The 12,945-nt window shown below is 38.7% G+C and overlaps 1 protein-coding gene across 1 annotated transcript; it reads right to left on the minus strand.

Annotated features, from left to right (window-relative positions):
• Positions 1-5,419: 5,419 nt before the first annotated feature.
• On the minus strand, positions 5,420-9,295 carry LOC124789246. The gene is made up of 3 exons (XM_047256541.1): positions 9,143-9,295; positions 6,990-7,664; positions 5,420-5,440 (listed from the first exon to the last, which is right to left on the minus strand). Exons 1-3 carry the CDS (start codon positions 9,293-9,295, stop codon positions 5,420-5,422), a joined length of 849 nt encoding a protein of 282 aa, XP_047112497.1.
• Between the last annotated feature and the right edge of the window lie 3,650 nt (positions 9,296-12,945).

A 12,945-nucleotide genomic window follows, 5' to 3' on the forward strand; every position in this document is an offset into this window, starting at 1 on the left:
TACCTTATTGGTCAGCCACATTTCAGACGCTCAAAGCTCTGGTAACTTCCATCTCTTTGGTCTCACCAAAGGTAGCCAAAGGATCGACTCAAAGATGATCATATATTCCGATTCACTATCTGTGGTTAGCAGACGACCATACATTCATTCCTTTTACAGATCTCACCAAACTGGATGTAGGGATTTATTTTGAGGGAGTGCACATGTGATCAATTAAATAAATAAATTGTCATTCTTTCCCACACTGGTATCCGGCTTCGCTGTATTAATTGAAATTGAGTTACTTTTACACAAAAAATGTGTTGTTCTGACAAGAATTTCGTACCTATTTTCAATGTTGGGCGGTACTGTACCCTTTCACTGTGCCTAGAAAACACGTGACACACAAAATAGCCAAAGCGTCCCGAAAATTTAAGGAAGTACACTACTAGCTATTAAAATTGCTACACCAAGAAGAAATGCAGATGATAAACGGGTATTCATTGGACAAATATATTATACTACAAGTGACATGTGATTACATTTTCACGCAATTTGGGTGCATAGATCCTGAGAAATCAGTACCCAGAACAACCACCTCTGGCCGCAATAACGGCCTTGATACGCCTGGGCATTAAGTCAAACAGAGCTTGGATGGCGTATACAGGTACAGCTGCCCATGCCGCTTCAACACGATACCACAGTTCATCGAGAGTAGTGACTGGCGTATTGTGACGAGCCAGTTGCTCGGCCACCATTCATCAGACGTTTTCAGTTGGTGAGAGATCTGGAGAATGTGCTGGCCAGGGCAGCAGTCGAACATTTTCTGTATCCAGAAAGGCCCCTACAGGACCTGCAAGATGCGGTCGTGCATTATCCTGCTGAAATGTAGGGTTTCGCAGGGATCGAATGAAGGGTAAAGCCACGGGTCGTAACACATCTGAAATGTATCTTCCACTGTTCAAAGTGCCGTCATTGCGAACAAGAGGTGACCGAGACGTGTAACCAATGGCATCCCATACCATAACGCCGGGAGATACGCCAGTATGACGATGAGGAATACACGCTTCCAATGCGCGTTCACCGTGATGTCGCCAAACACGGATGCGACCATCATGATGCTGTAAGCACAACCTGGATTCATCCAAAAAATTGACGTTTTGCCATTCGTACACCCAGGTTCGTTGTTGAGTACACCATCGCAGGTGCTCCTGTCTGTGATGGAGCGTCAAGGGTAACCGCAGCCACAGTCTGCGACCTGATAATCCATGTTGCTGCAAACATCGTCGAACTGTTCGTGCAGATGGTTGTTGTCTTGCAAACGTCCCCATCTGTTGACTCAGGGATCGAGACGTGGCTGCACGATCCGTTACAGCCATACGGATAAGATGCCTGTCATCTCGACTGCTAGTGATACGAGGCCGTTGGTACCCAGCCAGCACCTCCTATAGAGGAAAGCCTGCGCGCCCGCTCAGTGACGTCACGCACGTAGTCTGGTGCCGGTGCTCGCAGTCCGTTTGGCCACAGCAATAGACTGTTACGGGAACCGTACGAGGAAAATTCGTAAAGAAATCTGACATACCTCTCTCATGAATTACAAGATTTCCTTTCTCAAATGACCCAGTTCTTTTGTCTGTAACTTATTTCTGCATACCTTTTAGCCCCGATGTAAAAAGTGGCTGTAATAACTTTCATTATCTGAGGCATCAAAACTCCCAAATGAATGGACCCATTTCATTGTAGTTTATTTTAAAGGTGCTTTAATGGGGATTGTCACGACTTGTTTGATGGCAGTCTGGTTAGCCGTTCAAAGATCGTCAGCTACACAAAGTGGAAGTGTTTGCCACCAGTGTGCTCTTTCCCAATACCATTCCTAAACTGTAAGTGCTGTAGTATAAATTGTAAATCTCGAAAAGGCCAATCTAAACGTCTGCAACGGTATACATTTATCTTTTATGGCTGACCACCATTCACCATTCTTCCGTTTTGCAGTTCCTGTGTAAGACGATTTTTAATGACAAAAATTTTGATTGAAAGCCATCCGCGAAAGATTCTCGTATGCTCTCGCGGACTTTCTTTTAGGGGTTTTGTTCTGTTTTTTAAGTTAAATATTGCATCACTTTGACGCAGATCTAATAATGTGGACGGCACTTTGCAAAGTAGCACACTGGCAGCTAACATTTTACGGTCACTGTTATTGCCGCTGTTTATTCCTTATGTAGCAAAATCCATTTTAAAACCTGATTGGATGATATACCTGTTAATTAAAAAAAGAAACACGAAAATTGGGCAAATAGTGTTCGAATTATAACACCCCCTATAGAGAGGCACTGGTAATAAGCAATAGTATGAGTCGTTTCAAAAACTAACACTGCCCTGAAAGACATGTTCTACATATGTTTTAGTCCACCATTTCAGCAACCTTGTATTCATGCTTTTTTTTTTTAATTTAAAGAAATTTCTCCTGTTAATATTTTTTAAGTGAAATGCAGTTCTAATGAATGATATGATATCTCTTCTCAGTTTGTGCACCTTTCCCTAAGAAAGTTTCTTTCCATTAAGAAAATCTCACTGACCTGAGATGAGTATGTAATGGTATTGCCATAAAGTTTTGGTATGCCAATACAAATTTCAATGAATTCTCTTTTCCCAGTAAGTTAAATAAATTTCCATTATGTATTGAAATTACAAGAGGTCTCAAAATACAGATTACCAGGTTAGAATTTCGCTGCTCTAAACTGAATACCTTTGAAGAAAGAATGTTTCTGTACTAAGAAGTATATACTTTGAAACAAACTGTTTGCATGAATTGCACATAAATAAATTTCAACTACAAAGTAAACTTCCATTTCATCTGTTGAGAAGATTTATGACGTGATGTGACCTGTGATGAAATAATTGTGAAAAATGAACACTTACCTTCATTTGGCATCACATTTTGGCTGCACTCACCAGTGGCTTAGATACTTCATCCTTCTGTAAGTTTGGGGAAAGGGGTGGGGGTGGTGGTTCAGCTCTATTTAGTTGCAATACTTTAACAGATCATCATTCCAAAATATATATACTGGTAATTGTTTAAAAGTGGAAAACAAGTTTCATCTACTGACCATGCTGATATGAATGAATGCAAATTAAGTAAAAAAATTCTGTGTATGAATGAATTTATTTATTTCTTTTGTTCATCTTCCATACACTCTTGTCAATAATCACTAACACATGGAATGAGAAAAATTTTAGATTATAGTGGTTCACAATAGAAAATTATAGATGTACAGCATGAATACTATGTAGTGACAAAATAATTAAGACTTATGGACACCAAGGCCAAACATTAACAATAACCACATTCTTGAGACTTAAGTTTCATAATTTTAGGAATAATAATGATAAATTTTGAACAACATTAATGATTAAATTGCTATTTTATAATCTCCAGGGTAGTAATGGAAGGTCTTTAAGTGGGACACTAAAAGAATGCAAATAAAACACTGCACCATAAAGTTTTGTGTAGGAAGAATGCATATGAAAGCACTGTAGTAGAAAAATGGCGATGCATATAGACATTACATTAGGTCACCCTGTAAATTGCAAGTAATTACCAACTGTAAGTGTATGTTATGTGGCAAAAATGTGTCAAGTGGTGTTGGAATATGATCTGGTTACATTAATTAGATTAGGTGAGTGAAAAGCAATTGTGACAGGCTTAAGCTTTTTTAATATTCTTTTATAAATAAATATATTCAAAAAGCCAACAGAAGGGCATACCTGAGAGTCCACCTCAGATATTTTTCTCCTCAGCAAAGATGAGCTAACAAGAAGGCACTTTATGGCACAGAGCAAGCATCTATTTAAAGAGATCAGTAATTAGTCAACCTGAGAATTAGTGGCACTCAATAGTGCTTGTAACAGAAGTGAGAGCTGTTCCACAATTACATTACTATTAGATGAGGAGACCTGCCAATCATTATACACAAAGAAGGCCATGAAAGTACTGCAAAGCCCTCCCCTAACGGCTTCTCCATTTGTATTAGTAGTAAAATATATGCAAACATGATCTACATAAGAAAATGTTGAGAAAACAACAGTTATAACAGCTGCAGAGAAAGTAGTAAACTCAGAAAAAGAGAGGCAATTGTCACAGCATGCACATCTGCACTCATAACAGTGACAGTAGTAGAAGACAGAGGAACACCACAAACACTACGTGAAATCGAAATTTGTCTACCTAAAGAATCCATAAATACTATAGTAGCTTTTTCAACAGTAACAATTAATGAATCATTACAAATTGGCAGATTTCTCACATGTATCACAAGCTAAAGTAATAACTTTAGTATACAAAGAAAAGTGTTGCAGAGAATGTAGAGAACTATAGAGCAATTTTGCTCTTGTCTCCCATTTATCACCAAAACAAAGTAACCTTGTTTGCAAAAAAAAGTGGAGTCTGCTATAGCACAGTTCGTGTAAGTTTTTCTCAAAATAATAAAGGAAGGTGATCAAAATGGCATTGTCTTGTCATTGTCAAAGGCATGTGCCATGTTGGGCCACATAACTTTATTACACAAATTAGAAATACTATGAATAAGGCATGCAGCAAAGAAGTGGTTTAAGTCATACTCGGAAAAGCAAGCGAATTGATTTTTAGGTTTCACATACTATAAAAAGATTACTATTGGTCCTCTCTGCCTGCCACACCCCCTCCCCTCCCTCCTGTATGTATCATTCACCACCCAACTTCAACTGAGAAAAAAATAGTGTAAGATTCTTTATATTAAAGATTAATTTCTTTGATAAAAATTTCACGTTAGGCTATTAGTGTTGATAGCTGTTAGCAGCTGTATATTAAAATATTTATACAAACTCTCAGCCATAAGTTACAATTTGGTAAGTTTGACTAGTTTCAGATTAACCTGACTAGTTCAGCTTAAGAGGCATTTGTTGATGTGGCAATATTACTGATGACAGGTTTTGTATTAATGATTTAAAAAGAATCTAAGATAAAGATTTCAAAGTTATGTTGTAAGAGTTTGCAGTTTTCGCTGAGTGTTTTTTGAAATTTTTTTTCCATTAACCTTTTTACAGTAGTTGTTTAAAAATATATTGACACCAACCCAAACAACACTTTTCATTATTGCCTGGGATGAATGTCCATTGCAGCATACCCCATCAAATAATAAAAAGTCATTTTCGTGAAGAGTAGCAAGTGCTACTGCACAGGCAATAGCACGTTGATTCGTACAGGCAAGAAAATCTCTTTCATGTTCTTTGAGAAGTTTGCTGATGACAATATAAGTGTAGACAATCATATTTAAAATAGTGTCTGATGGGTATTTTAGTCCTCCATGATCAAGTCTCTGTATCAAACTAAAATGTTCGTTTATTGGCAACTCCTTTTCAATCACAATTTCATTAAGGCAACTCTCACATTTCAGCTTCTTAATCACTGCATGAGCACAGTAGCCTGCAATGAAAGTTAAAGACGTTGCAATATCTTTCACTGAAAGAACATCGTCTTGAGTTACACTGACTTCTATGTCTAATGTGTCTGTTTCTTCAACTTCAGAAAACATAAAATTTTTTATGGCCCCTACTGTGATATTGCCATAGGAAGGAGAACATAAAACTAAAGGCATTACACTTTGAATTCGAAGCTTCTTTTCTGCTTCATAGACTTGTGTCACTGAAACATTGTATTGGGAACCTGCAAGCTGTCTATACTTTCCAAAACGCCGCTCAAGCACATCTGTTTGTAGCTTGGCTGTCAGTAAATAGCTCATACCTAGCTCTTCAGTACAGTATCGAGCAATCTCTACAACGGCATATGTTGTATGCTGAATAGCAAAAAATGTTTCTTTTGTGAGAAACCCACTTGACAAACCTTTTGCTTTCCACACATCAAGCCAGTCTAGAAAATCTAGCAAAAATTGCATAGAAACGCTATCAGTTGTCAACGGATCCATATAAGGATTCTGTTTGTGTTTCCCTTTAAACACTGATTTCACATTCATGACATCAAACCATTTTGTTATTATTCGAATGTATTCTGCTGTTGATGGTGCATGTCTCAAATCAAATTTATCACTAGCTACCTCAAGGCCCTCTGACACATGTCGATTGAATATCTGCAGCACTAATTTCATGCTCTGTTTTTCTAATGATGTAGGGCAAAGTGATTTGAGAGACAATGTGTGACAATATTTTACTAAAGAACTGGAATCTATGTCATAAATCTGTTTCAGTGTTTTAAAAGAAGCTACAGAAAACTTATTTTCTTCCACTTCTTTTCTAACTGGAAACTGAGGATAAAACATATCTTTACCATCATTTTTTTGGTTCAGCCACACATTTCTTATGCATTTAACAATGTGTATGGCATCAATTAAAAAGAAAAGTGGGCGATTAGGATCAGATGGATGTTTAAAAACTATATTAACAGCTTTATCCAGAGAAAACATTGACATGGTTTTGCTATTGATTTTGTTGTTGTCAGTTACCACACAAAAAACCCTATAGCCTATTAGTTCAAGGCCATTTACTATGGCCAGTAGCACATCGTATAATGCATTAGATGAAATGGTTTTCACCGGTAAAATGTGAACAACATCCCTGTACAAAGACTTGACACTCTGCAACATAAATACAAATGCTGAATTTGCAGCACATTCAGAGTTATATGACATGCCCAAAACACTACCTCCTTTATATTCCAAATAAGAATTTAGATGAATTTCATCTACACTCAAAACAACATTGACATCATCGCTGTTCAAGTATTGAAATTTCTGTCTTGCATAGGACAGGAAATTACTTCCCCCAAGCCTTTCGTGAGATGGATTCACATTAAATTTGCTGCAGATCCTACGCAGAGTGCTTGGATGTGGCATTTTCATTAATGAGCTGCTACGTAAAAAATTGTAAGCATGAGATGAAATTGAAAATAGCAAACAACACAGTATCATAAATGTAGAACTAAACCTATGATTAAATTTCTTTACATTTATGAGACTAACTTGTTCATATATAAAGTCTACCATCTCCTTTTCACTCTCCTGTAAACTGTCTTTCAGCACTCCTAGACTGTCTTTCACTATCTCTACAATACTATCTACAGAAGTTTCTGAGTGCCCACAATCTGTGTCTGAAAACTCCTGCAGTACACTGACAATTTCATGGATACTGGTTACAATTACAGGAAAAGATCTTTTTCCTAATGTCTTAATTTGTACATCTTTCTTAAACAATGAAACATTTAAATTACTATCTATAACGACAGAATGTGTGATTAATGGTGCTGGATTTCTTATTATCTTTAAAAAACAAACAAAATCACTGTGTTTTTCGATCACACTCCACTCGTTGGGCAAATCCACTTCCTTCGTACGCAACATTAACTCTTCTAAAGAACTGAAGCTGAAAGTGTTTTCATAGTCCTTCTGTGATGCTAAACTATATTGTAACGCTGCAGCTAACTGCTCATTTTCAAGCCTTTGCTTTTTCTCCTCTGGCCCTTCACGTCTACTTTCTTCCTTTGAAAGGTAGGAAGGACAGTTTGGGAGTAGTGATGGAACTGCATCTGGTCTCAAACGTGGTTTGAGAAGGGGGGCTCTTAATAACTGACCAGTCCTTTCATCCACAATTTGTGTTTCCCAAATAACATCATCCTTGTGGAAGTGAACATGACATACCTGTAATTAAAAATGAATAAAAAATGAAAAAGGTGCTTACAACTGAATGTGATGACAATATTAATAGTGTGAAAACAATTTATGAATATAAAGTTAGTTTCTAGTTCTAAAATACAAATAGACTCCCAACTAAAATGCAGAAGAATGCTCAAGTGATAAATGTGGCCATGGCATAGTAACTCTATAAACAATAACACTACAATATCAAAACACATGCAGTTACATGTCATGGCAACAAACTCTTAAAGAGATGGTGAAATGAAGAAAGTACTTTCCCCATCAAAAATTACAAACATTGACTAATGTTTGTAGCATAATTCAATAACAGTGACAATTTTTTTTTATAAGTTAGCCTTGAAGCTCATATTTACAAGAGGGGTGGGATTTTTGCTTAATGTCTTGCTCTATTCCCCCCCCACCCCCCACCCCCACCCCACACACACACCTCGGACACAAGAAAGCATGATGACACCAAACTCACACAGGTGTAATCCAAGAAGCAACTGTGACACAGTAACAGAATAATACAAAGTAATTGTCAACACTGTGTAACCTTTAGAACTATGAAATACTTAAAGGTAGTGCTTTTTATCAGATAGACACTGTTTTGCTTTTGATATCAGTTCATAACTTACATAAAAACTGACAGTATGATGAACTAATACATTGCCACTTATGTGCTACCTATTAGGCTAAACATGAGCACACAATTGCTTTCAAGTACTTTAGCTGTGTATCTATAAGACAGCTGTGTAGGCCACTGGCATGTATCTGAAATTCCAGACCCAGAAAGTAAGAATTTGTAAAATCCACAAGTATTTTTTATATGTTTTCACAGTTTCTCCCTTTGCATTTTGTGATGGCCTGTTAATCCATTCATGTACTCATTCATTTTTCCTGTCTATGGTTCACTGTTAAGTCTAAAGCCTACTATATTCCCTAATAGTAACATTCCTTGCAATGACTTCAAATTCCCACCAATAATTTATTAAAAACAAGCGACTGAGACACTGTTTTTACTTCATTTTCAATTTCTGGGTACACCACATTACTTGTTTTTGAACAGGCAACTTCCTAAAGACTTTTACAGCAAAAAGAAACACAAATACAGAAGCAGAATACATTGAAAATCGTCTGTATCTTAAGTGCACGTACTTAATTATAAACCGACTTTTATTCCTAACAACAGGCAGCATAAACAGTAAGTATAAAGATATACTGAGATATTTAACTACGTAAGTATGACTGTGCTTAGGCTATACTGGTTGAACTTGCAGAATACAGAATTCATATAACCTATACCAGCTAAACTGTAGAATTGCCAGGGCAAGAAAACGAAACGCTATTTTCTTCGGCACTTATTCAGTTAAGATCTGATATATTAGTCAAAATGTCGCTGACCTTCCTTACTGCATAAGTGCCTATTCTTTGTTAGCACACTTAACCTCTTTTAAGAAATAAACAAAACAAATACTTACTCTTGAACTTGAAGAAGGAGTGAAGTTATCTCTGCGAATACTTGACAACCACTTCTTTCTCATTGCTTCATCCTCCGGAAATTTAAACACAGTTACTTTTGGTCCACCGTCGTAATTTCCTCTACAATTCGGCACACAACAACGATACGGCATTTTGCAGGCAACGAAATCTTCACAGGCAAGAAAAACAGATCACCAGTTTAGTGCACAGAAACTAAACAACCAAATCACGTACACTAACGCAGGAACACCATTCACTATAATAGTAAACTGACGCGAAACTCGCCGAACGACTATTCACAAGCACTGTTCCGTGAAACTGTTGAAGAAAGGACTATGTGTGTAGCCATCTTGTGACGTCACACACTACGTAGACAGGCTTTCTTTTACAGGGGGTGCTGATCCAGCACGGCGTTCCGTATTACCCTCCTGAACCCACCGATTCCATATTCTGCTAACAGTCATTGGATCTCGACCAACGCGAGCAGCATTGTCGCGATACGATAAACCGCAATCGCGATAGGCTACAATCCGACCTTTATCAAAGTCAGAAGCGTGATGGTACGCATTTCTCGGTTGGATACTTTCCTCATGTCAGCACGTTGTAGGTGTCGCCACCGGCGCCAACCTTGTGTGAATGCTCTGAAAAGTAATCATTTGCATATCACAGCATCTTCTTCCTGTCGGTTAAATTCCGCGTCTGTAGCACGTCATCTTCGTGGTGTAGCAATTTTAATGGCCAGTAGTGTATGATTTAATATATAGATCAGAAGATTTGCAAAGATTCACTAATATGAAGGGTGACTAAACTGCCTGTATCGCCATTCGAATGAATTAATAGAAGCAGAATCTGTGCCGAATCTCGAAACTTACTCGCCTTACAAAGACACAAAGAGCCGATAACCACGTGTGAGACGCGAGTCCAACATGGGAAAGTTATAGCAATTCCGCTGCGTGAATCAAGAAAAACCTAAGTGTGGAACACACGGACGTCGTGAATGATTAGCGGAATCTGATTGGAAATGTGCGTTTACTGCACGTAACCAAGCTACTTGTTACCACCCGACCATTCGGTTGAAACTAATATTTCTTTTATTTAAATCCTTAACAGAAAATGAGTCGGTTGCGTCCAAGGGACGTCCACTTCCTGTTCGCTGGAGCCAGAGATGGCGCACGTGCAGAATGGCTGCAGATGGAATGCGGCCAGACGTGACAGTTACTCTGAAGCAGAGAAAGAAGAGATTAGTGTTTAACGCTGCGTCGACAACAAGCCAGGATTAGGAAAGGACGGGGAAGGACATCGGCCGTGTCGTTTTATAGGAAGCATCCCGGCATTTTACCTGAAGCGATGTAGGGAAATTACTTAAATCCTAGATCAGGATGGCCGGACACACGTCTGAACAGTCATCCTCCCGAATGCGAGTCCAGTGTGTTTAGCACTGACCCACCTCACTCGGTACTACTCTCAGACTGAGGCCTGTACAAATAGTATGGACTTTTACAACTGACAGACTCTTTGCAACAATGTCGCGGATTTGGCAGGTGGAAATATTTTTCAGTTCCAACTACGGGCACCAGGTGCTGTGGTCATCATCGTGATTCATAGTCTTACACACATAACACAAGAAAACGTCCATGAATCGCAACGATTTAAACATTAATTAAAAATTTTCAGTATCCATTAAAACAAACACGTATTCCTAAAACACAAAAACCAACTGCCTTCAATAACATATTCGAAATCTGTTCGATGGCGTCCTCAAAGTCGTAACAACGAATTTGCGATCTTCAAAACGTTGCCGATCGCCTCTCACTGCCACACACACACACACACACACACACAAACCCCAGCAGCCGGCACAAACGGATAATCAACACAGGTAACCACCGGCCAAAACATCAATAACAAGGTTGGTTAGATCAGACACAATAATTCTGCTTCTCCAGTTATTAACTCCACCATCACAGCCATTTGATACGCTACGGCATAACTATTGCATGTTCTATAACTTAGTAATAAGTGTCGCTAAGTAGATGGCAACGGCCATTAATACTACGTTTTATTTAAGTTCTCGGGTACTAATCCGCTTATGCTTGGGCGGTGCTACCCGCGATAGTAAATGTACTTTCGTTAACTACGGAGAGTAGTCCCTCGCTTTCTGCACAGGTTCTAGTGTAAGTGAATTAATTCTTACAGTACAACCTCAATTTGGAACTAGACAGTGGTCAGTAGAGGTGGCAAAAAATAACGTAACTGATAGAAATAACCGGTTACTGAAAAGTAACGGTTACTGCGATAACCGTTCCTCTGATACAGGCAGTTATTTCTAAACTGTCTAATGTCAACAGTGCCTCGCGCCATCTGTTGACCGAAGATCGTACTACGCTTTCCCGTCAACTCATCGGAGATCTGACTAGGAACTAAGGAGAGGGTAGACCATTTGGAAGGCGTTCTATAGGCCATGGGAATAACTGTGAGACTGCGCGCCATCTGTTGATAAGAACTGTGTACTATATCATGCGCCTTCGTTACTATTAGCACAAACAATTAAATAAAGTTAATGTCCGAGCGGTGGCTGATAGGAGCTGCAGTACAGGCATTAACAAGTACGGTCGTTCCCTTAAGCCACCGCCTCATATGTCAATTTAGCTTGGACGGGCTGTATACAGAGAGGTTGTTGTTGTTGTTGTGGTCTTCAGTCCTGAGACTGGTTTGATGCAGCTCTCCATGCTACTCTATCCTGTGCAAGCTTTTTCATCTCCCAGTACCTATTGCAACCTACATCCTTCTGAATCTGCTTAGTGTATTCATCTCTTGGTCTCCCTCTACGATTTTTACCCTCCACGCTGCCCTCCAATACTAAATTGGTGATCCCTTGATGCCTCAGAACATGTCCTACCAACCGATCCCTTCTTCTGGTCAAGTTGTGCCACAAACTTCTCTTCTCCCCAATCCTATTCAATACTTCCTCATTAGTTATGTGATCTACCCATCTAATCTTCAGCATTCTTCTGTAGCACCACATTTCGAAAGCTTCTATTCTCTTCTTGTCCAAACTATTTATCGTCCATGTTTCACTTCCATACATGGCTACACTCCATACGAATACTTTCAGAAATGACTTCCTGACACTTAAATCAATACTGGATGTTAACAAATTTCTCTTCTTCAGAAACGCTTTCCTTGCCATTGCCAGCCTACATTTTATATCCTCTCTACTTCGACCATCATCAGTTATTTTGCTCCCCAAATAGCAAAACTCCTTTACTACTTTAAGTGCCTCATTTCCTAATCTAATTCCCTCAGCATCACCCGACTTAATTAGACTACATTCCATTATCCTTGTTTTGCTTTTGTTGATGTTCATCTTATATCCTCCTTTCAAGACACTGTCCATTCCATTCAACTGCTCTTCCAAGTCCTTTGCTGTCTCTGACAGAATTACAATGTCATCGGCGAACCTCAAAGTTTTAATTTCTTCTCCATGAATTTTAATACCTACTCCGAATTTTTCTTTTGTTTCCTTTACTGCTTGCTCAATATACAGATTGAACAACATCGGGGAGAGGCAACAACCCTGTCTTATTCCCTTCCCAACCACTGCTTCCCTTTCATGTCCCTCGACTCTTATAACTGCCATCTGGTTTCTGTACAAATTGTAAATAGCCTTTCGCTCCCTGTAATTTACCCCTGCCACCTTTAGAATTTGAAAGAGAGTATTCCAGTCAATATTGTCAAAAGCTTTCTCTAAGTCTACAAATGCTAGAAACGTAGGTTTGCCTTTCCTTAATCTTTCTTCTAA

Source organism: Schistocerca piceifrons, chromosome 3 (assembly GCF_021461385.2).
Source record: "Schistocerca piceifrons isolate TAMUIC-IGC-003096 chromosome 3, iqSchPice1.1, whole genome shotgun sequence".
NCBI lineage: Eukaryota > Metazoa > Arthropoda > Insecta > Orthoptera > Acrididae > Schistocerca > Schistocerca piceifrons.

Bases quoted from the DNA above. Each gene is read 5' to 3' on its own strand.
- LOC124789246 (XM_047256541.1), bottom strand. From the start codon at position 9,295: ATGCCGTATCGTTGTTGTGTGCCGAATTGTAGAGGAAATTACGACGGT. The intron at 7,665-9,142 runs GTAAGTATTTGT...TTTTAATTACAG, and splicing joins CTCCTTCTTCAAGTTCAAGA to GTATGTCATGTTCACTTCCA. The intron at 5,441-6,989 runs GTTAGTCTCATA...CTTTCATTGCAG, and splicing joins TAGACTTTATATATGAACAA to GCTACTGTGCTCATGCAGTG.